The following is a 25,667-nucleotide window of genomic DNA, read 5'->3' as shown; positions in this document are numbered from 1 at the left end:
AGGTTTTAACCACAAAACCAATCAAAAACTTAGAATTTATAATAGCTTTTCTCTTGACTCCCTGAAAATAAATTAATGCAAAAGGTGTCATCTTCAGCTACTCCTTTCTAATCACTGTTACTTAACATAAGTAGATCATTTGTTTATCCTCCCTACCCTGGACAGTCCTGTCCTGACATGATGCAGTGATAAAGTGCATGAAGTGATAAAGTGCATGCTGAGAAACAGGAATTTTAATGCATTTTGTATTTGGGGTGCAAGCCATTGCTAAGGAAAGCTTGCTACTATGTAAGTCCGGTAACAACTGTATACATATAAACTGTATGCAGACATACCTTTCCTAGAAACAGCATAAAATCCCCAACTGTGTTTATGGCAGCCACTCGCAAAGCATTTTCCACTAGAATAACAAAGGCATCCTTTGCTGAGGTGCAGAAGTTAGTGCTGTTGATAGCTGTGGCTGTATATGCATTCTGGGAAAAGGAGATTGAAGATTTATTCATGGCATGATCAGGTATTTCAGATGGAGGAGGGGAGAGGAAAGGAGGGAGATATGACTCCTGAATAAGTCACATAAGTCATATGATGCTAATGAACAAAGATTCCCTTGAGAATTGTTGAATCAAGGAGTATGTACCAGCTGACAGAAGACTATACAAGGTAGAGAATTACTATTCTTCTCCTCCCTTGCTCATCATTTATGCATTAACAAGTTTATTCCAAAAAACTAATTAAACAGAATTTGCAATTTGTCTGCAGGAGGAGTTAAGCAATGGCACAACTACAGCAATTAAGTACTTAGAAAAAATCTTCTGGAAATATTAAAGAGAGTCATACAAGACCACCAAGATAATTTCTAGATACTTCAACTACAGTGCATTCAAGGTTAGCCAGGACAATTTTTAAGGATTATACTGGGGTTTTTTACCTGCTTTTTTCTGATTTTATTTTCTGTATTTCCACAATTTTCACAACAGAATGAACAACAGTCGAAAAGATATTAGAGATATTTATAGATGTACTTAACAGAGGTGGAACCACAGACCAATAAAACCTCTTTTACAAAGGGGTCTGCCCAGCTAGTGTGTCGCAACTTGCAACTCTTTTCCACTTCATAGACGATGATGACAATTTGATGTTATATACAGTTTTTCAATTGTGTGAACCTTAAATATTACACCTAGAAAAGCTCTGTTCTCTTTTCATAGCAAACATATTCTGAAACTCAGATGTAGTTTGACAGAGTGGACATAAGGGGGAACATCTTCAACCACTAAACAAGAAAGTTGAGATACCATATCCACAAAGATGAATACTGGGTATTTTTCACCTTTGCAATGTAAACAATGACTAATGGAGTGATTTGCAGTGTAATTTCAGTAATGGAGACAAGACTGAAGTACTGTCATTCAAATTCAGTTCCAAAGTATAATACATTATGTGTCTGCCTCAGACTGCATTCTGGGAAAATATATATATATCTATATCATCAGCCCTTATGTAAAACTTGAATATTGAAAATATTACCTGATTTAAGTACGTCAGGCACTTTTCTAGACACCAAAGGCAGCAGATGCAGGCTTTAAGCATACAGCGAGCACAAGCATTTTCCTAGGAAAGCACAAAATGTGGGAAAACAAAGAGTAAAAACAACAGATCTTAAGAAAACAACATTCCTTTGTGTTTCACTAACTGATACTCAGCTTGGTAACTTAAGCAGTCCCTCTCAGTCCCACCCTCCTTTAAAGACCCAATATTCCAAAACAAGACTTCCAGTCTCCTATCAGATTAAATTAGCTGTAAACACATCAGGCCATGAATTTCAGTAACAAAACAGAATATTTATCTTACTTTTCCTTTGAGTTGTGTATGAATATACATAAGAATCATTCGTGGTATCTTCACTAGTGTGATAATGAAAGACCCCTTTGCTACTGTTCCTAGGTGGTAACAAACAAGGCGATTAACAGATGCCAGAATAGGAGTAAATGGCAAATTCCTTTTCTCCCTGTTGAAAAACAGAAAAAGAATAGAATGATCAGTATGTATGTAATATCATCTAAAAGTGCTACAAATTCTCAATAAAATAACATGCGAAAGAAGTGTATTATTCTTATATTAGCTTGCAGGGTATATTGTTCTCTCCACACTGACAGTCTGTGCAAGTTACAGTTTTGGCTCTAATGCAGTAATAGGAATAGGATAAGGAATGACTTAAGGGTAGTCTTACTAGCAGTTGGCTGCATTACCCCTATTGCCAACTAGCAGTTTCTATAAAATTCAAAACCTTCCTAAAAGCATTAGAAACAATGCTAATATTTTTTCATATTAGCTAATATTTTTTGAACTACTGATAAACTTGCCTTCTCCTTCTTTCTTGTTCTGTTGGAGGTCTTTGTGTAGACTTTGGAGAGGATATTACTATTTTTATTTATTAGGTAAATTCTTCTCAGATGTTTTGCATTTCTGATTTAGCTATTATTTGCTCAAGGAACCAAGTATTAAGCCTTAAAACAAGCTATTTTATTGCAACATGGCTAGAATATTTTTAATCTGTCAGATGAATACTCACTTTCACAGTTTTGAGGCAATTCCCTCTGCAAGTTTTTATTTGTATTTCCTACCAAGGAAGCCACTTCTACTTCTCTCTCAAAGAACAGTTCTATTCAACATTTGAAGAATGACTTTTCTTCTTTATTAGAAATATGAGCATAATAATAAGCATCTTAAAGGAATAAGTGCTAACATTCCAAACATAAAATACCTCCCCAGCTTGGCAGAAAGCTACTTTCATGTGAGTTTCATTCAAAAAAGATAAAAAAGTAGAGTCTTGTCAGAATGTGTATGTAAATGATGACTCTAACAAGACCCTAAGTAATCTTGTGTAAGAAAGATTAATGAAGCACTGTAAATAATTTAAAGGGCACAGTGAGTGAGTATGTGCACACTTTGGAGTCATCGTTCTTCTGTGTCATTGTGTAGTAATAACTTCCCCAACTGGTACCCAGAACCTACAGTTTATTAAATGTTATCGGAGCACTGTTTTGGTTACCTCTGTCGTCTTGTTGGTTTCGGCTGTTTGGATTTGGTTACAAATTAAAGTTTATTCAAGTTTATTATCTGTGTGAAGGCCCTTTGGTATACCTCCATAACAATAAACAGCAAACCAGATTATTTTAGGACTTGATATGATTTTAAAAGAGTCAATACAATTCAACTGCTCTCCAGCTTTCACAATGGAAGCACTTATTCTCCCAAAAAGCTCTGTCCCCCATTACTTCTGCTAATTCCACTTCTAGTAGAGCTAAGTTGTTCTTACCTTGTAAAATAGTATGTCACAACAGCCCCTGCTACTGTCATCTGCTGACAAGCTAGGATAAACTCGCTGATCCAGATAAGTCCCACTGCATGGTACCACCACATGTATTTCAAAGGACCTACCATCTGAAATTCAACAAATCCTTCTTCATTTGGGACAGGACTACCTAGAAATAAATGAGGGTAAAAAAGGAAATGGTGCTTAACATCAACTCAGAAAGAAGGAAGCATATGGTATTAGCAGTTCATAACTGTCTACAGCAGAACCCCTCTAGCTTCTACTAATAGTTCTAAATGTCATGTTTAGGAAAACTGTTGATAGGAAAGATACAGCTTTTGAGACAATCAGGATAATGGCTACTGAAAAAGCACTAAAAACAAAATTCTGAGCATACTCAAACTCCTGCAACACTTCTTCTAATTTTTAGCCACATAGTGAAAATTTCAAAATCTAACCACCATCAAGTAGCAAAAAATTCTTATAATTAAACATAATAGAAGACTGCTTCAATCGTTCTTAATTTCAGTCTGCTGGTATGTTGAAATTATTCATACAGTGAGAATCAATATTAAACTTCATAGCTCCTTACACCTAGATGTCAACATTAACAATCGCTTTTGTCTTCCTTATGGTAAGTCTTTGTGCAAGTATTTCAACAATATTTGTAGCTTTACAGGTATTTACAGACATAAGGAGATGCTTTAGAGATTCTAAACATACAATTTAGAGATTCTAAACATACGATTTTATACATTCAGAAACCCACTACCTAATCTGAATAGCACTATCATATATTGAGACCGATAGCACATCAGAACTCTCCTAGGATAAGCTCTATTTCAATGTGTTAACTCACATTGAAATGTTTCATCTACAACAGTTACATGAACAGCTGATGAGATTCAGAAAAATACTGAAAGTAACATCACATGTACAAAATTTTGAAACCATTGTTTTGACTTAGCTATGTTTTTACACTTACATAAAAAGTATTTTCTTGTGAATAAATCGAACTATTGAAATAATTTTGGTTTTAGTGGACAAGCTTTTAATAAGTGTAGGCTTCTTCTCATACACAGATAATGTACACTTTTTCAGTTCTCCTGGTTTGGACTGAAAAGATCTGGCCCTATTTACACAAAGATTTTGTTTAACTAGTATCAGTGAAGATAATGAGTGCATATAAAGTTAAAAGCATAAATTAGTATTTGCTGAATCATGGCCAGTTGAAGAATTCTGTCATTAAAATATAGTATCAGCCTAAATTCTGCAACCCTGTGCTGTGGTCTTTAACTCACAGAGTGAAGCATGGGACTGAGACTCAACTCACTTTCAGAGGCAAACATTTTCTGCACATAGCACAGCATGTAATGAAAACTAAAAACTGCAACAGTAATGAGAACAAGAACACATGAATTCTACTACCTCCATCCCTCGCTAAGAATTCAGGCTATGAAATAAAAAATACTTACCTTGTATTATCCTGCAATAGCTCTGTAACCTGAAACACTGCTACTTATCAGTAAATAAGAAATTCCAAAATTCTAAGGTTTTAATAACTAATGATAGTCTCTATTGCCTACAACTTACTGCAAAATAACACAGACACCTCCCATTTTAAAAAGCAGTTGCTAGGTTTCTCTGCTGAACTAAGATTTGAACCTATAGGATTGATTAACTCTAGGAAGCTCCTGTCAGACCCTGAACACAAACCACGCTCTCATCTTCTACACTCTACACTGCAGGCAGAAATGGAGAGTACATTGGTTGCTCTCAGAACACAGTGTACAAACAGCAGAAAAATCTCCCTAATAACCCTAGAAAATGATGGAATAATACTGGACACTGAAGTTATGAACAAATGAAAACTACTTCCAGTATAATTTACGTTTTGGGAGACAGCAATTGTGTACAAGAGCGCCTTCATTAATATGTCTTCATCTGTGTGAGTACTGGCTACAATACAACACTTTATAAGATTAGCTGCAAGATTAGGCTGGTTTTAACCTGTTTGTGTAAAATTAGAGGGAATTACTTGAAAAATTGTTATAGCAGTCTTACTAACAGAGTCTTGTAGTTTGCAACATGCCAACTTGCAATCAAATCAAGAAGCCAGCCTAAGGCAGAAAGTAACATACTGGGAATGCAGACTCAAACGCACAACAACTTTCTTGAAACAAGTGTTTTGAAGTCACTGAAGCAGACAGGAACAGAAGCACAATATGTTGGGTTTTTTTCTAGAGGTTCCCACGTGCTTTTTAACCAACTCAGCCTGAAACCATACAGAAACGAAGTGGAATTTATTTAAAATAAGCCTGATAGCTGCTTACCTGTAGTACCAAGGAAAAGCAGGACTGTGATCCAGTATATCCAGAAGAGGATAAGCACAAAGAATGTCCAAAATGGCTGGAAGACTAGCAGCGGCAGGTGAATGAAGACCTTGCCAGCCACGTGGAACAAGGCAATGGTGAGAGCTACTCGTTTGCGCATAATTAACATTATCAGGAACAAGATGACCTAGAGGGTTAAGTTTCCAAATCATGTTTTAGAGAACTGAAAAATAAGCAAGCTATCATTTTGCACAGCTAGGATATTTAAACACAGCAAATTTAACACATGCTCTATCTGTAAACTCACAAGATCAATGTAAAACTTCTATCAGCTTCTTCTGGTGATAAATTATTTTTCAAATTCTACTTATGGGGAATTCCAATCTCATAATTATGTATTTGCAATCATCATCAGCCTCAGTGTGATGAGATCAGACCAGATGCTATCCTCAATTATGTTTTAGACACCAATGAAATCAGCAAGATTTAACAAAGAATACAATTTAACATTCACATTTGAGCATGGTGTGGTGGTCTTGTCATATAAGTTTGTCAAACATTGTCAATTTTTAGTAGTAAAGCCAGTGACTCCAAAACAAACAGCAAGGCCTAAAGAAGACAACTTGTTTCAGTAATCAGTATTTCACAGTGATCCTTCTCTAAATGGAAAAAGTTTGGGAACAACCGACTTCAGAAGTAAGAATGATCTAAGGACTTTCAAATAAACTGAAATCACTAAGTACCTCTGAACTACATACCTAAGAAAAATCTCCTAAGTAAAACTGGATTGGGAGTCCAATATTGTACCTATTCTTGGAAGTCCCTATGGACATTTTACAGTAGAGGAGAGTAGCTGCAGGGTTAGGAACTCTCTCCTGACTCAAAATCAGGTAATAGAGAAAAATGCCTGGAATAAATAAATAAAGAAATAGATAAAATCACTGCAACAGAGGTTGCAGTAGAAATAAACTCTTCAAAAATGTGTGCACCATAAACCTTTTGCCTGAATAAAAAAAATAGAGACCACCAGGAAGACAGAACAAGAAAGTAATATAGTCATTAGCAAAGCATACCGTGAAGACTGTAGCTGAAATGGCATAGATCAGGAGAGCCTGAAGATTGTCTTTGGCTATTTGAGTCTGAACAGCACTGGCAGATATTCGTCCCTTAGCATACAGCCACCACAGGACTCCTGTACCACCTATGTTTAGAGGAAAAAAAAAAAAGGATAAATGAAACATGCTCATGGTATGTGACACAGTCATGCTACCTAGTACCAAAGAAACTAAACAGTTTCTTCTTTTTAAGTCTAGTCTGGTACAGAATACTCAAGGGCACTGATGCTTAACCCAACAGGAACTTCTGAAGAGACAGAAGTGCTTAGTTCTCCTCTGCTGCCCTCTTCTCAAGTGGATATAATATTTTCACAGTCTCACCCCACTACGACCACTTAAGAGACTTACAGCTCTTTGACTCTGTCTTAGAGTGAAGTGAATGGAAGGACTAGTTCATGGGAAGCCCTAACAGCTTCCATTAGACAAGCAATAGAACAGAGGCACCTTTGGATTAGGATACAAAATAACAAGAAGAACAAAAGGAGGAGTTTACAGCTCCTGGGAAGACTAATCAAGAAGAGAAGGAACAGCTCTGATGTTGAAAACAGCACCTCAGGTTAATGACACATAGCTACACCTGCATCAGACAATGTCTTTTGGGCACTGGAAAAAACATTGGTGAAAGGCACAAGAGGCCAATATAATGTGAGGTAATGTCCTCTAACCCCTGTTACAAATCCTAGCCTTATGGCCAGAATATCATTCTCCTATTCTAGCTACCTTTCCAAGGTAAACTTTTCTTATACAGGACTCCAGTGTCTCAGGGAGATAATCTCTCCCCTCTGACACATTTTTTTTTTCACTTTTGAGTATCCTTCTCTGTTCTTTTGTTATTTCTGCATCAGATGCATGAGCTTATCTAGAGATCACAAGTCTTTGCTGAAGGTCTAAAATGGAGGATGCTCTTTTGGAGTCTCCTAAACAAACAGTGAATACAGAACAAGCTGTATGTCTCACAAATGACATGTTCTTATTCTGTCTGTGTAATGGATGCAATTTTTTAGAACATAACAACAGATGGCAATAAGATAAGTCATTCAATTCTTTCACTCATAATCGCTCAGCTTCTAAAGAGTATAAATGGAAAAAAAAAAATCTATTTTTTTCCTTTTCTGTGGTCATGGATCCTAAGACTAGTAACCAAAAAACCCAAGTGATCCTGAAAAAACAGATGGTCTGCTCATTTTTCCCCATCCCTTGCAGTCCTGAATTCCAAGAATTAAATTGCTAGTGCTTCCTAATTTGATTATTCTATTTTTGTTCCTTCCCTACAGTCATCTGCCCCTACATTTTGGCTTAGCTACTGAGTATCAATAATAGAAAACTTTAGTTTTACAAATGTAAAAGTTAATGTGATAAAGTAAGGCTGTTTTCATGCAAGCTACATCATTTTGGATGAGAAAATCTCTAGCCATTCCCAAGACGGCATGGCTGGTTGCATTTCATACATGACCTAGGTCATGCAGGACTTTTGAGTCATATGGAAATACAATGATTTGATAAGAAATGCTATAAAAGCACCTTCGCTTCCTCTCCTCAAGAACAGGTCTTAGATACACCTACAGAGCTACTCAGAGGACTGAAGGGGCTGATGAACATGTCAGGGTTTTATGGGCACATCTACATCCTAGTGTTCCCTGAGGCTGCATAAACAATAGTTGCTCTTTGATTCCTGCATGCTTGAGCACACTCAGCGAGTGGGTGTGCTGTCAGACACACCCAGACTAGCTGCCTCACTGACATGTTTGGAAGGCAGGTTAAGAAGCAGGCAACATTTAGGGCTGTGCTACTAGTACTGTGAGGAATATCCCATATTGCCTATGTGGACTCTACTGAGATAGGCTGACAGGAAGCTTGCCAGCCAAGCAGGGTGTGCAGCAAATCTCTAGGGAGCAATGTACTCTCTGGGAGAGGACTGCAATTACAAAGGTGGCATTTTTGAGATATGTCTTGCAAGGGACTCAAAGGAAAGCTGAAGGGAAATGCATGGTCCAAGATCTATTCAGGATGTGGCTGGCCTGAGGACATGCAGCACAAAGATTACAACTGGGCACTCAGAAACTGGGAGACAAACAAGACTTACCAAGTGATCCCAGAATGACAAGAATTGTTAAAATCCAGACAAGTACTCTTGAAATGTACCTGATTATAACCATCAAAATCATGGACAACACTGCAAAAGACGACAAATAAAATAAGCAGAGCAATTATTTCAAGTAGAAATAGCCTTTCTTACTCTCCCACTGCACTAAGATAACTGCCTTCCAACTGAAATTTTAGACAGATTTCTGAGGCTTACAAACTCACTGCACAGACAGTTAAGGAAATTAGGCACCTCTACAACTTCTGCTTTGATACTGTTGATTAAAACAAAGAGAGCATAAATACATTTACATGGTACATTAAATACAAGACATAATGAATACACACAGACAGAGATGTATTTAGACAATGACAAAACCGACAGCAAGACATGACAGTACTCTGAGTCTGGCACACCTCCTGAGGACCAGAGCAGAATTTGCACTCAAATACACTTGTCAAACAAGTGCAGATAATATGATGTCTGTGTATTCCAAAATGTAATGCCAGTAAAAAGTAAAAAACCTGTTATTTTCAACATTCAAAATGAGTTCTTTAACAAGCTTTGTTCACATCATTCCCCTGCCATTCAGGAACTTCATATTAACAAGTCTTCTACAATCCCAGCCAACTAAGGTTTAGTGAGTGTATGTATGTAAGTGCATGCACATATTTTTGCATATACATATTTGTGTACAGCAGTTACGTGAGAGCCACTGGCACCTGGCTTTCTGAATCACACAATCTGACCCATTGTTTAAAAATAAATTCTGTTTAACTATGAAGGTATGAAAAATATTTTTAAAATAAACTATATGTAAAACTCTGTAGTAACTTCTGACACTATCTAAACAGTAGCACTGCTAATCAGGCACTAGCTTTCAGATTCTTAACAGTCATTATCTAATACTGCAAGTGTCAAGATAGAACAATAAACAGCTTTCCAGTCATAGTTGAAAAGATACTCAATGGTCTTTTGAGGTTTTGGGTTTTTTTAAATGGTATCTAGCATACTTTTTTTTTTTTTTTTTTCAAACCACAAAGGCAGACTGAAAACAAAGGACTTCTTTATCTGGTACAGCTTTGCAGTGTTTCTTTCTAAACCACACACTGCTCAGACACATGGCTAATATCTGGAGCCTCCCATTTTAGGATTTCAGATTTTATACCTGGTAGGAGTAAAACAGACTCACTAGGAAAGTAATTTATGTGGGTGAGTAACGTTCCACCTTAATTAACAAGACTTTGTTAAAACAGCACTTCAGTCTAGTGCAATGTGTCACTCTATAGGCCAGAGGCATCTCACAACTGCAGAAACGATTCAGCACCTCCATATTGCTGGGAATTTGCCACTCTTCAGACAAGGCTGAGATTTTCAAAGGCCTGAAGTTTTTAATTTTGGGGGATGGGGAACAAGGAGGTAACATACAACAAATGGGCACCTGTTTCTTGTTTTCCCTCTGAAAGTTCTCATATCCCTGCACAAGTATGTTAAATGAAACAAAATAAACCCCCTACATTCTAGAAAAGTGTGCTGTTGTGTATTTCTCACACTGTCCTTTTTATCTGGAAAGGGTTTATTTGGACTTGGATTGGCAGAAGATGAATACTAGAAATGGGAAAGAGGAATATGATAATAAAAATTAGAATGGGGATGCTCTGTTAACTATACCAAAACTAATGCTGGCTAATGAACAGCCACACATCCTCTATCTTATAATCAGTGGAAGAGGAAAAAAACCAGGAATGCATATATATATTGCTTCTGAATAAGTTATCCATCTGTCAAATGAAATTTAAAAAAAGCATTCTGAACCATTTTCTAAGGGCTCATGCTATCATACATGTTTTTTGCTTATATTGTGGTTAGAGGGTGTTAACAATCTCCTAATGCAATACTAAGAAATAGCTAGTAATGAGAAAAACAATTACCTAGTGATAACAAGCAAAGTCCCATTATAATCTCTTTGCTGGTCATAACTCCACTAATCAGCCTGTGTAAGACACTACTGTCACTGACAAAGGTGATCAGGGCCTCTGCAAACTTGGCATAGCAGGAAATGTTCACAGGAGCACAGCGATGGAAGAATGGAATAGGTGCACTGGTGACACAAGAAAAAAAAAATCAGAAAAAAAATTACTCCTACTTAATATAAATGCCACATCAACACACAAATGAAAGGTGAATAGATGCAACCATTCCACCCTCATAACATCATAACCAGAAACCATGTATTGAATGCACAAGTGCTGCTGGAATGAGGATGATCGTAATGGGAAGTGATGCAGTTCTTACAAGTAACCCTGTGAGGCTGGAGTGCACAATCCAACAGGAAATTATTACCCTCCCACCCTTAAACGACAAGGCTCAGAAAAAACATATTCCTAGTTCCACTTAAACATCTCTCATTCAAGTGTCAGGTGGTAAACCAGCAGTATTCACTTAAGTTTGAATGGAATATTGGCCCATATTTGCAGCAAAAGAAATCCCAGAATGACAATACTCTTCTTGAAAGCACACATTTTATGCTACAAGACTTACAACCACTGCCAAGCAAAACCAGTGTATTTATTCTTAGTCTTTCCCCATATTAAACTTGCCCATGTATTAAAGATTACAATCACAGTGTTTACTTTTATTAACTTGTTCAAAATTATGCACTACATTCTTTGCAAAACATGCAAAGATGCCTCTATTGTTTAATTATTCCTGAACTGGTTTGGAAGCATCCTGCCAAAAAATACTGATGCTATGCATTAAACTCTGCAGAATGCTCTGCAGAACCTGTTATCAGGACCATCAGAGGAAGATACAAGAGCAAAAAGTTCACTTTAAAAGTGGGTACTTTTGTTTTCCAAGTGTTTCCCATTAAGTAGCTGCTTTTCTTGCTCATAAACTATGTCAGACCTCAAAGTGGCCTATTATATCTTTTGATCAATCTCCCCAATTACACTTCAGATACAAGTTCCATGAATTACATGTTCCTTCCTGTAATTGGATCCAATTAAAAAGAAATGTTATTTCATATTAAGTCAGTCTCTTCTTCTAAACTCTGTATTTGTTTCACCCTGCCCAATCTTCCTTAGTTAAAAGATTTCAGTGGACTGTAGCACATAATCTTTTGCAGTTTCCCCATTTCAGTAACGACATATAAATGAGCAATTTGCTGTACTCAGTAACTATTTGTTAAGCCCATGCATTTCCAAAATTCTAACCATAATTTTAAGCATGCAGTGAGTAAAGCAGCTGCCTTAGGCACATCCTTTCTATGAATTGTTTTTGGGGAAAAAAAAGACAACATGCTGTGTGTAATTATTCTGTACAGAATTTGGAAGAAATTATGATCACCTGCCATACCTGGCTTTTTAGCAGATCCTAGTTTTTTCTTTGAAGTGACTGACAATTGTAAATTATGTGGTTTTAAACTTACTGTGCTGAGTGGGTAAATGTATTTAGGGATGCTCATCACGTAGACATACACAAGTCTATGGGACTGGAGGGGATACACCCAAGGGTGCTGAAGGAGCTGGCTGGGGTGCTCGCCAAGCTGCTTTCCATCATTTACCAGCAGTCCTGGCTGACCGGGGAGGTCCTGACAGATTGGAAATTGGCCAATGTGACGCCCATCTATAAGAAGGGTCGGAAGGCTGATCTGGGAAATTACAGGCCTGTCAGCTTGACTTCGGTGCCTGGGAAGCTGATGGAGCAGCTCATCCTGAGTACCATCACACAACACATGCGGGACAACCAGATGATCAGGCCCAGTCAGCATGGGTTTATGCAAGGCAGGTCCTGCTTGACAAACCTGATCTCCTTCTACGACAGGGTGACCTGCTGATTGGATGAGAGAAAGGCTGTGGATGTTGTCTACCTCGACTTCAGTAAGGCCTTTGACACCGTTTCCCACAGCATTCTCCTGGTGAAACTGGCTGCTCAAGGCTTGGACGAGCGCACGCTTTGCTGGGTAAAAAACTGGCTGGATGGCCGGGCCCAAAGAGTTGTGGTGAACGGAGTTAAATCCAGTTGGTGGCCAGTCGTGAGTGTGTCCCCCAGGGCTCGGTTTTGGGGCCACTCCTGTTTAATATCTTTAGTGATGATCTAGATGAGGGGATCGAGTGCACCCTCAGTAAGTTTGCAGATGACACCAAGCTGGGTGGGAGTGTTGATCTGCTCAACGGTAGGGAGGCTCTGCAGAGAGATCTGGACAGGCTGGAGCGATGGGCTAAGGCCAACTGGAGGAGTTTCAATAAGACCAAATGCCGGGTGCTGCACTTGGGCCACAACAACCCCCAGCAGCGCTACAGGCTTGGGGAGCAGTGGCTGGAGAGCTGCCAGTCAGAGAGGGACCTGGGGGTGTTGATTGACAGCCGGCTGAACATGAGCCAGCAGTGTGCCCAGGTGGCCAAGAAGGCCAATGGCATCCTGGCTTGTATCAGAAATAGCGTGGGCAGCAGGGACAGGGAAGTGATCTTACCCCTGTACTCGGCACTGGTGAGGCCGCACCTCGATTCCTGTGTTCAGTTTTGGGCCCCTCACTACAAAAAGGACATTGAATTACTCGAGCGTGTCCAAAGAAGGGCAACGAAGCTGGTGAAGGGTCTGGAGCACATGTCGTACAAGGAGCGGCTGAGGGAACTGGGGTTGTTTAGTGTGGAGAAGAGGAGGCTGAGGGGAGACCTCATCGCCCTCTACAACTACCTGACAGGAGGTTGCAGAGAGCTGGGGATGAGTCTCTTTAACCAAGTAACAAGTGATAGGACAAGGGGTAATGGCCTCAAGTTGCACCAGGGAAGGTTTAGACTAGATATAGCAAGTATTTCTTTACAGAATGGGTTGTTAGGCCTTGGAATGGGCTGCCCAGGGCAGTGGTGGAGTCCCCATCCCTGGAGGTGTTTAAGAGTCGGGTTGACATAGCGCTGAGGGATCTGGTGTAGTTGGGAACGGTCAGTGTGAGGTTAATGGTTGGACTAGGTGATCTTCAAGGTCTTTTCCAACCTAGATGATTCTGTGATGGTCTACTTTTGGGTAGTGATGAAGACAGCAGTTAAGCCCAGCAAGGTAATTGTGAATTAGTCATAGTTGTTAGAAACCAAATTAAACCCATAATGATGGCTGCCCTATTTAAGAGGTTGCCCATGTATCCACTCAGCCTCTTACAACATAGCCTGTTTCGGAATATGCAGCATACTGCAGTTCACTATATGCAGTAATACTAGAAAAGACAGAAATTTGAGAGGTTTATTTAATTGTTAACTGCTTCAAATCTGCAGAAAGCCTAGAGAATTTAGAAGTTGTCAATATCAATAACAAAGCTCAAGTTTTGAGCTTAGAGTAGGCAAAGGACTGTCATTCCTCTATCCACATACAAAAACACCCATTTTGAAAAGGGGAACTAATGAGATTAAAATACTGTTCCAAAATACATCCCAACAGGAAAACATGCTTTTTGCGTACCAGAGTTTATATTACTCATCTAACATCCCTTATACTATAGCAATTTCACTACACATTTTACCTGTTTTCATATGCAATAATTAATTTCTAACTTTGTTTTAATTAATAAAAAAAAATAGGTTAGTGGTTCCTACAAGCTTTCTTGAGTAAATGGGACTTCTGAGAATCCACCTTTTGAGATCTGCTGTTGTTCCAGTGGTTCTGACTGAATGAGTAGGCAAGGAAAGGTGTCTTGTTTAATAAAAAATACAGTAACATCTATTCTCCATGAGCTGTGCTATTTTATATGGCCTCTTGATTATAACTTGGTATATTACATACTGAAATGGAATTACAATGTTTCTGAGAATAACAAGGTGATGCTTAATCATGAACAAGAGCGAGTAAAGTTCAAGCCAGCAGATGCTGGTGTTAAAAATTGTATTTTTAAAGCAATATTCAAATGAAGTTAAGAGACCCATTTGACTGTTCAAGTATTAGATTTCAGAGAAGAGCTTTTTCCTCTCACTGCTACACCTGGGCATATACAACAATCTGTTGGGGAAAGCCTGGTCAGAATGTCACTGCTAGCTGGTCTTTACAACCTCTGCAGGGCAGCCCCTTGGCACAGTTCAGCACAGCTGGTTGATAAATAAATGCTGCAGGAAAAAGTTGGATACGTTTTCCTCCAGGGTCCTCTTAAACAGCTAAGTCTTGCTGCACTGCTAGGCTGCACTGCTGTGTCAAAGTTGGACATAATGGCTAGAAGCTGAAGGATCAGAGTCCATTGAGGTGGAGCCTCAACCTGAAGGGTGTGAAGAAGCATGGTCATCAAACAGAAAACATCAAGGGACAGTCCTCACAGCATACACTACCTCCATCCCATGGACCTAATGGGAATTAGATGACAGTTCATACCTCTGACAGATCAAATCTGAGAACAGAAGTGTTAGGTAAGTTCTCCCTGAATGCCTCAGCCCACAGGGCGTTGGGTTTTCATTTGTTTGTCTCCATGGGTTTCCATTTCTCCTCCAAATTACACTAATTTACTCAAATAATTTAATGATAAAACCAGAGTGGTTTACAGATACAATATTGGCCTTTTTTGTCTTAGAGCATTAAGTTCAGACATTAAATCTCAAAAATATTCAAACATATTGTACATTTTATTCATATCAAATAAAAAAGGGGGAATACGCCACCTACACCATAGCTTTTCAAAAATAACTCGAGATAGTTTTCATGAGAAATTTACATAGTGTCATTAGAGCTCTGACACACTGTTCTATCCTTCTGTTTTCTTATTAAGCTATATTCACTCAGACTGAATGACATGGGAACACACAGTTGGAAAAGTCAGTATAATTCTGGCAAAAACTAAGACTGACAAGCCTTTTCAGTATGCAAGCTGGCACTGAAATTTTCATTTGTTTTTGTTACAGCTATAACAGCTGGTTAGCTGCGTGGAATATTAATCTGCTGTGGCGAAAAGTAAAAAAAGTTAATATTCCAGCTGCTATTTATTGTCACTACAACCTCAAAAATGTTATTCATTGGAGAGGCTACCTTGCAAACAACACAGACTTAAAATCTGAGTTTTCAGAACTGACACAATTATAACATTTAATAAAATCATAACAAAAAACTGTGCATAGGAAAAGACTCTGCAGTTACAACCCACTACTTAATATGTTTGAGAAGCTAAACTTTGTGAAAACACAACAGGATTTTTCTTGAGTGGAATTACTGACAGAAGGGTGTACACTTCAAATAGATCACTTCTTTTCTCAGCAATGCTCATCTCCACAGTTCCAGGCAGCACAGCTAGCAAAATTTCTGGAGCTACAAACTTTTCTATCCTACTTCCCAAAAAGCAGTCTAATACAACATTTTAAACAATAAAAGTCAAATCGATCTGTTTATAAAATACAGCCCTCTTTTTGGTACTTGACCATACTTATATTATTCATTTGGGAATGGAAAGAATAAAAAATAAAGCAATTTGCTAGATCTGTCTGGGTGAGGTAAGGTACAAGAAGTTAACACTGCAGAGAGCTGTGTGTCAATATATTCCTTTTCCTCCCAAAGATCCAAAGTGCTCCTTAGTTGTCTCTGATCTGCATTGCTGACAGGCAGCTGGCTATAGGGTGAAAGGCAGTAAACCAGCTGATACTCAGCACAGTGTCAGTTACATGAGGTAGAAGAGAACTTGAAGATACCAGCTCAATACCATCAGTAACACATGCGTGGATAGTCTGAGGTTTTTAAGAGTTGCTTTTACAATCTTTTAAAAACCTGGCAATATTACACTAAAACATCCACCTGTAATACAGAATAAATCTGTGCTGCATATTTTCTAAAGAACTGCCATGAGCAAAACAAATCTCTGCTTCCTCCACCCCCAATCAGTTAAGATGTTAGTATTACCTCTCTGGAACAGGATATTTAGGACATAACTTGGCAGCCCTTAGGTCTGTAGTGTATTCTGATGGCTGTAGTTCATAGCTACACAGAGTGGATCCTGTTGAGAAGAAGAGAAAAAAAAAGACTGGTGGGGAAAAAAAAATAAAAATCAAATATTCCTATTCTTTGCAAATGTTATTAAAACTGATATAGGGTCCTGATGCTGCAGCTCCTCATGTTATTACCACAATGTAATGCTACAGTTCCTCCTGTAACGGAACAGTGAATCAAGCCCAGCACAGGCTTCAGTGTAACAGAATGACACTCTCCATCTAGCTTTGGGTCTTCCAACATTTGTGTATTCGAGTGGAAAAGGCTAATTTACAATGCAGTGTAAAAGAGAAGGACACAAAGTACTTTGAAGTCATGTTCCCCTGCTACTCCACCATGTTTTTTCTTGATCATTTTTAGGGCATGAATATTACATAAGACAATATTCATTATAGAAAGAAAACATTTAAACTTTTTTTCGGGTTGGGTTTTTTTTGTGTTTTGTGGTTTATAGACTTCAGGAACAAAGGAACCAAACTGCTGAAGTTAGAAAGTTGGCTGAAAAATAACACAAGCCTGCATTAGATGTCCAAAACTTTTAACAAAGCTGAACTCTCTCCATAAACAAATCAGTACAGCACAATAAAGATTAAGTTGCCTACAACAAAATTCAAACATAATGTGAGGTTTGCGTAGTACCTGTCACTTGCCTAACAGAAGTACATTACCTAGACAGATCTTTTTCCATTTGTCTATAATCAAGATACTGAACATCTGAGCCAGTACTTCTAGGAATACAGCAACTACAAAATCAGATTGGAGTAGCAGTCTCTCAGAAACTGCAGGAAGTTAAGAAACCCTCCAACAGTATAAGCTGCTTATCGAAAAGTGAGTTTCTTCCCAGGTTTGTTGGTCAACAGATTGCTTACTCCCCAGTGCAAGGGCTCTGGATACATACCCTTTAGCGTTCTTTTTTCCCTACATAATAAATGAAGGACACTTTGATCATCCCTTTAACTATTCAGTTCTTTCCATTATGAAAGTCTCTCCAGTAGTACTTTGTAGCAGACAGTTCTACAAACTGGATCTGGATAATACATACAGATTTTTACCCAAATTAAACCGAGGCTTTTGACAAACAGCCTTATCTTGGCCTGCATGACACCAAACAGAAGTATTATTTGCAGAAATTGTAGAATACGATTTGCAGAAATCTTGCCATTGCCACACTGCTACCTCTATGAAGAGACATCTTCTATTTACAGACTGAAAGAGAAGACAGAGAGCACCTAAGCAGGCTATCCCATGCAGTCTCTGGAACACTACTTAAATACCACTTCTACCAATTAGTTTTTTGGGGGCAGGTCCAAAACACCAAATACACCATTGAAGAAACTTAGATTTCCTGCAAAGAGAAGGTTATCAGGTAAAACATCTGAACTCCATTTTCAATTATGCTGTTTATATGAATCCTTATGCCTCTACTTGCTCATGTGGAAAATGGCATCAGATAAACAGACATCAGACAGAAACTACCTTCCTTACATTGTAGTTGTAAACACGGTATGTAAAAGTAATTATTATTCTTTTTGGACAATACATTCTATGCTGCTGCAAAATTTTTAAATCTATTCTTATAGATATGAAAACTTCTGCATCAAGTGCATTTACAAGCAACTCCAGAATTTGATGGATGAGCAGCCCATAAAGTCACATGTTTATCTTGAAAACAGAAGGAAAAAGAAAACTGCAAATATTTACATTTATTTTATCTTGCTTTGAATATATCCCAAAAGCTAAATTATAAAGATGGCTGACAGTCAGCTGTATATGAGCCAGCTGTGGGCCCCAGTGGCCAAGAAGGCCAACAGCATCTGAGATAGTGTGGCCAGCAGGACTAGGGAAGTGATATCCCCTGTACTCAGCACTGGTGAGGCCACACCCCAAATACTATTTTCAGTTTTGGGACCCTCACTACAAGAAAGACATTGAGGTGTTGGAGCATCTCCAAAGAAGGGCAACAAAGCTGCTGAAGGGTCTAGAGAACAAGTCCTGGGAGGAGCGGCTGAAGGAACTGGAGTTGTTTAGCCTGGAGAAAAGGAGGATGAGGGGAGACCTTACTGCTTTCCTTATTGCTCCACAGTTTAAGTATCTTATGTAGAGCCCTCTGCACCCAAATAAGCCTAAGGGACATGGCTGATCTGTGGATGCCCATGCTCTCTTGTGAGTTCTAGCAGTCTGGAAGTCTAGAGAAAAAGGGTAGGATTTGCTATGGCCAGGGAACGAGGTTTAAAGGCTCTCTGCACAAATGCATACCTGAAGACCTTCTCTTTGGATCACAAATGTAACCCAAGCAAAAGGAAATGCCAGATCCTGATTTGCACACAGGTCACAAGCCATACAAGTAGGACTTGTAGACTAGGATAACACAACAAACCCCTGGCTGTGGAGGAAACCGGAAACACCTTGCCAGTCCCTCTGGAACCCAACAGCAAGTTCCCTCCTGTCATGCAGTGGACAACTCTGGCTGCCATTATCATCTCTCGCCTGGGAACCGCTCTTGGGGCTTCTTTGGAGCTTTTCCCTTCAGCGGCCTACCTCGTATCACATGCTTCTTTAGACTTCCAGACAAGCAGAAAAATATTTTCATGGAGCTTGTAAGACAAGGGACATTAACCACTCCACATCTAAAGAAACTATCAGTCCAACAGCTGAAATAATGCCCATGAGATTTATTTGTCCATTTGTCCTACATAATTAGGCAGAATAAATTTTTACTTTTCCCATTTCTTTTATTTTGAAAAACTTCCAACTTCTCCAATACTGTGTAGGAGAGTTTTACAAGCCAAATATGTGCTTGAGTAATCAAACTTAAGAAACTGTGGTAGCACCTGAGAAGGGTCTAGTGGGAAATGGGGCCAACACTCACAAAAAGGTGTTGGATTCACTAGCTCATCTCAAGTGCATCTATACCAATGCACACAGTATGAGCAACAAACGGGGAGCTTGAAGCCATGATGCAGTATGAGAACTATGACATAGTAGCTATAACAGAAACGTGGTGGGATGCCTCACACGACTGGAGTGCTGCAATCGATGGCTACAAGCTCTTCAGGAGGGATAGGCAGGGAAGGAGAGGTGGAGTGGCCCTGTACGTAAGAGAATGCTATGAGAGCTCAGAAATCAAGTATAGTGATAACAGGGTTGAGAGTGTTTGGATTAGGTTAAGGACCAATAAAGCAGATCTTGCTGTGGGAGTCTGCTATAGACCTCCCAGCCAAAGCAGTGAGGTGGATGAAGCCTTATATGAACAGTTGGGAGAAATCTTGCAGTCACTTGCCATTGTTCTTTGGGGGGACCTTAACCTCCCGGGTGTCTGCTGGGATCACAACACAGCAGAGAGGGAACAATCCAGGAGGTTCCTGGAATGTGTGGAGGAAAACTTCCTCACACAGCTGGTGAGTGAGCCGACCAGGGGAGGTGCCCTCCTGGACCTGCTTCTTGTGAACAGGGAAGAGCTTGTGGGGGAGGTAAAGGTTGGAGGCTGTCTAGGGTGCAGTGATCATGAGATGATTGAGTTTTCATTCCTTGGAGAAACAAAGAGAGGGGTTAGTAAAACTGCCATCTTAGACTTTCGGAGGGCAAACTTTGACCTGCTCAAAAGACTGATTGACAAAATCCCTTGGGAGGCTGCCCTGAAGGATATGGGAGTCCAGGAAGGCTGGACATACTTCAAGAGCGAAGTCTTAAAGGCACAGGAGCAGGCTGTTCCCGTGTGCCGAAAAACAAGCAGGCGGGGAAGGAGACCGGCCTGGCTAAACAGGGACCTTTGGCTGGATCTCAAGAAGAAAAGGAGAATCTATGACCTTTGGAAGAGGGGCCAGGTCTCTCATGAAGACTATAAAGATGTAGTGAAGCTATGCAGGGAGAGCATTAGGAGAGCCAAAGCGCACCTAGAGCTCAACTTGGCTACAGCTGTTAAGGATAATAAAAAATGTTTCTATAAGTTTGTTAACAGCAAAAGGAGGATTAGGGAAAATCTCCCTCCTTTATTGGATGCAGAGGCAAACATGGTAACTAAGGATGAGGAAAAGGCTGAGGTGCTCAACGCCAACTTTGCCTCAGTCTTTAGCAGTGGAACTGGCTGTTCCTGGACACCCAGCCTCATGAGCTGGGAGGTGGGGAGGGGAAGCAGAATGAGCTCAGCACAATTAAAAAAGGAGGTGGTCAGAGACCTGCTACACCACTTGGATGCACACAAGTCTGTGGGACTGGATGGGTTACACCCAAGGGTGCTGAAAGAGTTGGCAGATGTGCTCACCAAGCCACTTTCCATGATTTACCTGAAGTCATGGCTAACTGGGGAGGTCCCACTGGACTGGAGGGTGGCAAAGGTGACACCCATCTATAAGAGAGGCAGAAAGAAGGATCCAGAAAACTATAGACCTCTCAGTCTGACCTCAATGACAGAGAAAGTCATGGAGCAGATCATCTTGAGTGCCATTGCAAGTCATATAATGGACAACCAGGGGATCAGGCCTAGTCAGCATGGGTTTATGAAAGGCAGGTCCTGCCTGACAAACCTGATCTCCTTCCATGACAAGACGACCCGACTATTGGCTGAGGGAAAAGATGTGGATATTGTCTACCTGATTTTTGAAAAGCATTCGACACAGTTCCCCATAGAATTCTCATAGAAAAACTGGCTGCTCATGGCCTGGATGAGCGTACGGTCTGCTGGGTCAAGCACTGGCTGGATGGATGGTCCCAGAGAGTGGTGGTCAATGGCGTTAAATCCAGCTGGTGGCCAGTCACAAGTGGTGTTCCTCAGGGCTCGGTGTTGGGACCATTTCTGTTTAACATCTTTATTGATGATCTTGGTAAGTACATAGAGTGTATCATCAGTAAGTTCGCAGATGACACCAAGTTAAGCGGGAGTGTCGATCTGCGAAAAGATAGGGAGGCTCTACAGAGAGACTTGGATAGATTGGATCGGTGGGCCAACGTTAACGGGATGAGCTTCAACAAGGCCAAGTGCCAGGTCCTGCACTTGGGCCACAACAACTCCATGCATTGCTACAGGCTTGGGGAGGTGTGGACAGAGAGCTGTGTGGAAGAAAAGGATCTGGGGGTTCTAACTGACAAGCAGCTGAACATGAGCCAGCAGTGTGCCCAGGTGGCCAAGAAAGCCAACGGCATCCTGGCTTGTATTAGAAATAGTGTGACCAGCAGAAGTAGGGAGGTGATAGTCCCCCCATACTCTGCACTGGTGAGGCCACACCTGGACTACTGTGTCCAGTTTTGGGCACCTCAATACGAGAGAGATATCGAGGTGCTGGAGCAAGTGCAGAGGAGGGCAATGAAGCTGGTGAAGGGTCTGGAGAACAAATCCTATGAGGAGCGATTGAAGGAGCTGGGACTGTTTAGTTTGAGGAAGAGAAGGCTGAGGGGAGATCTCATCACTCTCTACAGCTACCTGAAAGGACATCGTAGAGAGGTTGGTGCTGGTCTCTTCTCACAGGGAGAGAGAACAAGGGGGAACGGCTTTAAACTCCAACAGAGGAGGTTCAGACTGGACATTAGGAAAAAATTTTTCACAGAAAGAGTGGTCAGACAGTGGAATAGGCTGCCCAGGGAGGTGGTGGAGTCCCCATCCCTGGATGTGTTTAAGGGTGGTTTAGATGAGATGTTGGGGGATATGGTGTAGGGGAGAACTTGTAGAGTAGGGCTGATGGTTGGACTCGATGATCCCAAGGGTCTTTTCCAACCTGAATGATTCTGTGATTCTGTGATACCTGGGATAGCTTCAGTACCAGGAGCAGAACAATCACTTTAGGAACTTAAGAATATGTTCTGCTTAAGTTAGGCATGGCTCCAAGCAGCTCCACATACCCCTTTCCACAGGTACATGGCAAAACACAGCCTGAGAAACTAGAAGCCACAGTTTTGATAAGGAAATTTATATGATCTTCCATGTATGGTCTCACTATTCTGAGTCTGACTGACAGTATGCATGTATTGTACACCTATGTGACATAACTGACTTCTAAAAGACCATATGATGAAGCAGATATTATAGTTTAAAAACTCAACATCTTATTCCATTTTAAGCATTCTCTCCCCTTCTCAAGTGACATCTTATTCATCCATCAGTAACGTAAGACCTCCAACACAGTAATCCAACCACAGGTAATCACAGATAGAGTGTGCAGAAATGTTAGCAGGAGACTGTTTAAATCACAACTACTGGCCTCTGTACTTTCAGTCCAGTGCTAATTCCTCTTGGGTTCTGGGTGTTTTATGAGTAAGTGTCACTAATTAAAACATAGCTAACATTATGAATACATGACTCACACATGATTATGTTTGACCAACCCACTCAATACAAGCTAGATATATTGACAGCTCGATATTGACCAAGGAGGAATTCACTGGTATTCAGGAAGGACAAGGCTCCCAGGCTCTCACAAGGCTTAAATTCTTAACACTTTTCTACTTTTCTCACTCCAGAGCTTGCCTCAAATCTATCTGTCAAACTCTATCAGCTCTAAACTGTTAATCTGAACCACATTACCAGTCCAAAGCTTCACACAGTGACACAGCTTGGTACACTACCAATAATTGCATATTATCTTAGCATATTATGGACTAGCAACATGGCATACAAAAGTGGAAGCTTAAGACACTGGTTCATGTATCTGTAGGGAATTCTGCTGCAAATTCCACAGCCAAAAATCACAGAACAGGCAGGATGCCAAGCACTACTTTCACAGAGGTAGTTAGTTACTATCCATTGCTGACTTCTGCGAGTAACAGACTACAATGCTGCATGACCTCAGAAAAAGCGTGCCAATGGGCAGTAATAACAAGACCCTCTCTTCATGAACTCCTGTCAAGTGGAAGAAGGTTCAGGCCATCGTGAAAGGAAATACACTGATGCTGACCAGACTTTCTTCATTCTTTGTCTGCTACGTCTCATAACTGTAATTACTGAAAGGGAATGAAAGGGCTCAAATGAATTTCTAATAATTATTAAGACTAAACTGTAATGTGATGTATGAAAGCTTTGCTTGTGCTTTGCTTCATAGCTTTGCTTGTGTTTTGCTTCATCTGTTTCTCAAGGACTCCTGACTTCTTAACTGTTTCCTTAGGTCTCTTCGTCTGTTTAGGTAAGATTAAAACATTTGTTAGGCTCCCTACGTAAATCACTGATAGCAGACACAAGGCCTTCAATGGACACTTGGGCAACTCCTAGAATGAGATAAGGGGGGCTCTAACAAAGAGACACAGAGACCCTATTATAGGGAAACTGATTTTGCTGATTTAGGAGGGAGATACCTGGACTTCACTTCACAGCGGATGCTCTGGAAAGAGGGTCAACTAGTGAACACCGTGAAGAAGACCACTTACTTCTTCCCTTGACCACCAAAGACCCTCACCCTATTTTCACCACGCATGCTCGGACTATGGAAATGAATTCCGGGAACTCATCATCGTAAGACACCCCTTTCCAGGAAATCTAATGAATGTGTATGGTTTGTGTGTATGTAAACTGATGTCCCTTGCTAGTTCTGGGGAGCCCTTATGGTGGAGAATCCCCAGGGCGACGCCAGTGCCACTGATAAAGAATACCTGCTTAACAGTTACATTGGATTCTGGCTGTGGAGTGAATTTCTTTGTTTCATTACAGTCCATCTGCAACTATACTCAGAGCACAAGCACTAAGAATACATAAAGTTTAGACCTGTATAAACTTCCTATTTGCCTATGGGATTTTAGAACAACAAAAACATTCCAGAAGCAGATGAGTTCACATTTAATGCTTCATTTAGGAATGAAGTAGCATTTAGCTGTGCACAGATCAGCATCAGAGCTGGAAATGAGTGAGAAATCAAGAACTCCACTTCTTAGCAATTGATTTGAATACAGCCTGAAGTAGCAGTTAATGTGGAGGCATCAGAGGACTGCACAAACACACCTAAACATTTCAGCTTTTTGCAAATGGTGTGGGAATAGAGCCAGAAAGCCAAACAAGGAGAGTTGAACCTTAACATCTAAACCTAATTTCTGGGCCCCAGTAGAGCCTAGAAAAATAGTGATGCCTTGAGACGAGTAAGAAGGCACAGACCACTTTGCAGTTAGGAATTCTCAGATTAATATGACAGATTTGTTCTCTCTGAAGAAAGTAAGCTTCATTCTCTAGATATATGCACTGGTGCCTTCCAGAAGCACAGTGTGTGTTTTAAAGGAAGGAAAGGACAGACTGTATATATCTAAACTTCTAGTTGTTGCAGAGCAACATACCATTACTTCTTTAAAAGAGTAAGCACCAGAGGGCAGGAGAAATTAAAGCTTGCTTTTATAAATAAACGTGGGACTGAAGTGAAAGTAAGCATTCTCCAGTGCCTGCGAGAATGTTCCAAGAAAAATCCAACACAAAACCCCATTACTTAGATGTTGAAATGTCTCCAGAATTGAAGACCACAAAGAGAACTACTGAGATAGGTAAGCAGTTGCTGTTACAACTAAACATACATAAAAAAACCCCACAATAAAAATCCTAGAGATTTTTATCCAGAATTCATATACATATATTTTGAGTTGTAATTAAAAACTCCAGACTATTCTCTTCTCTATCACTCATTCTTATGAACAGTACAGAAAGTTGAAAACAAATATTAATTTACCCATTCCTCTACTCTAATTTCTTCCAGTGCTAAATAAAATTAGCTACTCTGGAATCAAATTCAGAATTCACCTAGACCCTACCTTTCCCCTACTGTATCTTTAGCTCTCCACCACTTATACCTCAAGGATACCCTTGAGTACTAGCCTCCTATTAAATATCCAAACACTATTATTCTAACAGTTTATCTTTTGGTATCTAAAATATTCTCGTGGTAGTTAAGTTTCATAAATTAACCATAATTTGT

General features: G+C 40.0%; 1 protein-coding gene across 5 annotated transcripts in view; it reads right to left on the bottom strand.

Annotated features, from left to right (window-relative positions):
- SLC44A1 (solute carrier family 44 member 1) overlaps positions 1–25,667 on the bottom strand; it is a 76,210-nt gene that overhangs the window by 12,276 nt on the left and 38,267 nt on the right. For 4 of the 5 annotated variants that reach the window (XM_074811657.1, XM_074811658.1, XM_074811660.1 and 1 more), the window contains exons 5-13: positions 16,708–16,801; positions 10,779–10,948; positions 8,848–8,937; positions 6,723–6,850; positions 5,650–5,836; positions 3,320–3,485; positions 1,852–2,008; positions 1,528–1,611; positions 336–473 (exon numbers count right to left, since the gene is read on the bottom strand). In XM_074811657.1, coding sequence (XP_074667758.1) covers positions 336–473; positions 1,528–1,611; positions 1,852–2,008; positions 3,320–3,485; positions 5,650–5,836; positions 6,723–6,850; positions 8,848–8,937; positions 10,779–10,948; positions 16,708–16,801 — 1,214 coding nt within the window. The remainder of the gene's footprint in view (positions 1–335; positions 474–1,527; positions 1,612–1,851; positions 2,009–3,319; positions 3,486–5,649; positions 5,837–6,722; positions 6,851–8,847; positions 8,938–10,778; positions 10,949–16,707; positions 16,802–25,667) is intronic. The other variant, XM_074811661.1, reaches the window with a different exon arrangement.

The sequence above is a fragment of the Strix aluco genome, chromosome Z, assembly GCF_031877795.1.
Source record: "Strix aluco isolate bStrAlu1 chromosome Z, bStrAlu1.hap1, whole genome shotgun sequence".
Lineage (NCBI taxonomy): Eukaryota > Metazoa > Chordata > Aves > Strigiformes > Strigidae > Strix > Strix aluco.
Note: the sequence above shows the minus strand (reverse complement) of the source record. Positions and strands in the feature narration are given on the sequence as shown.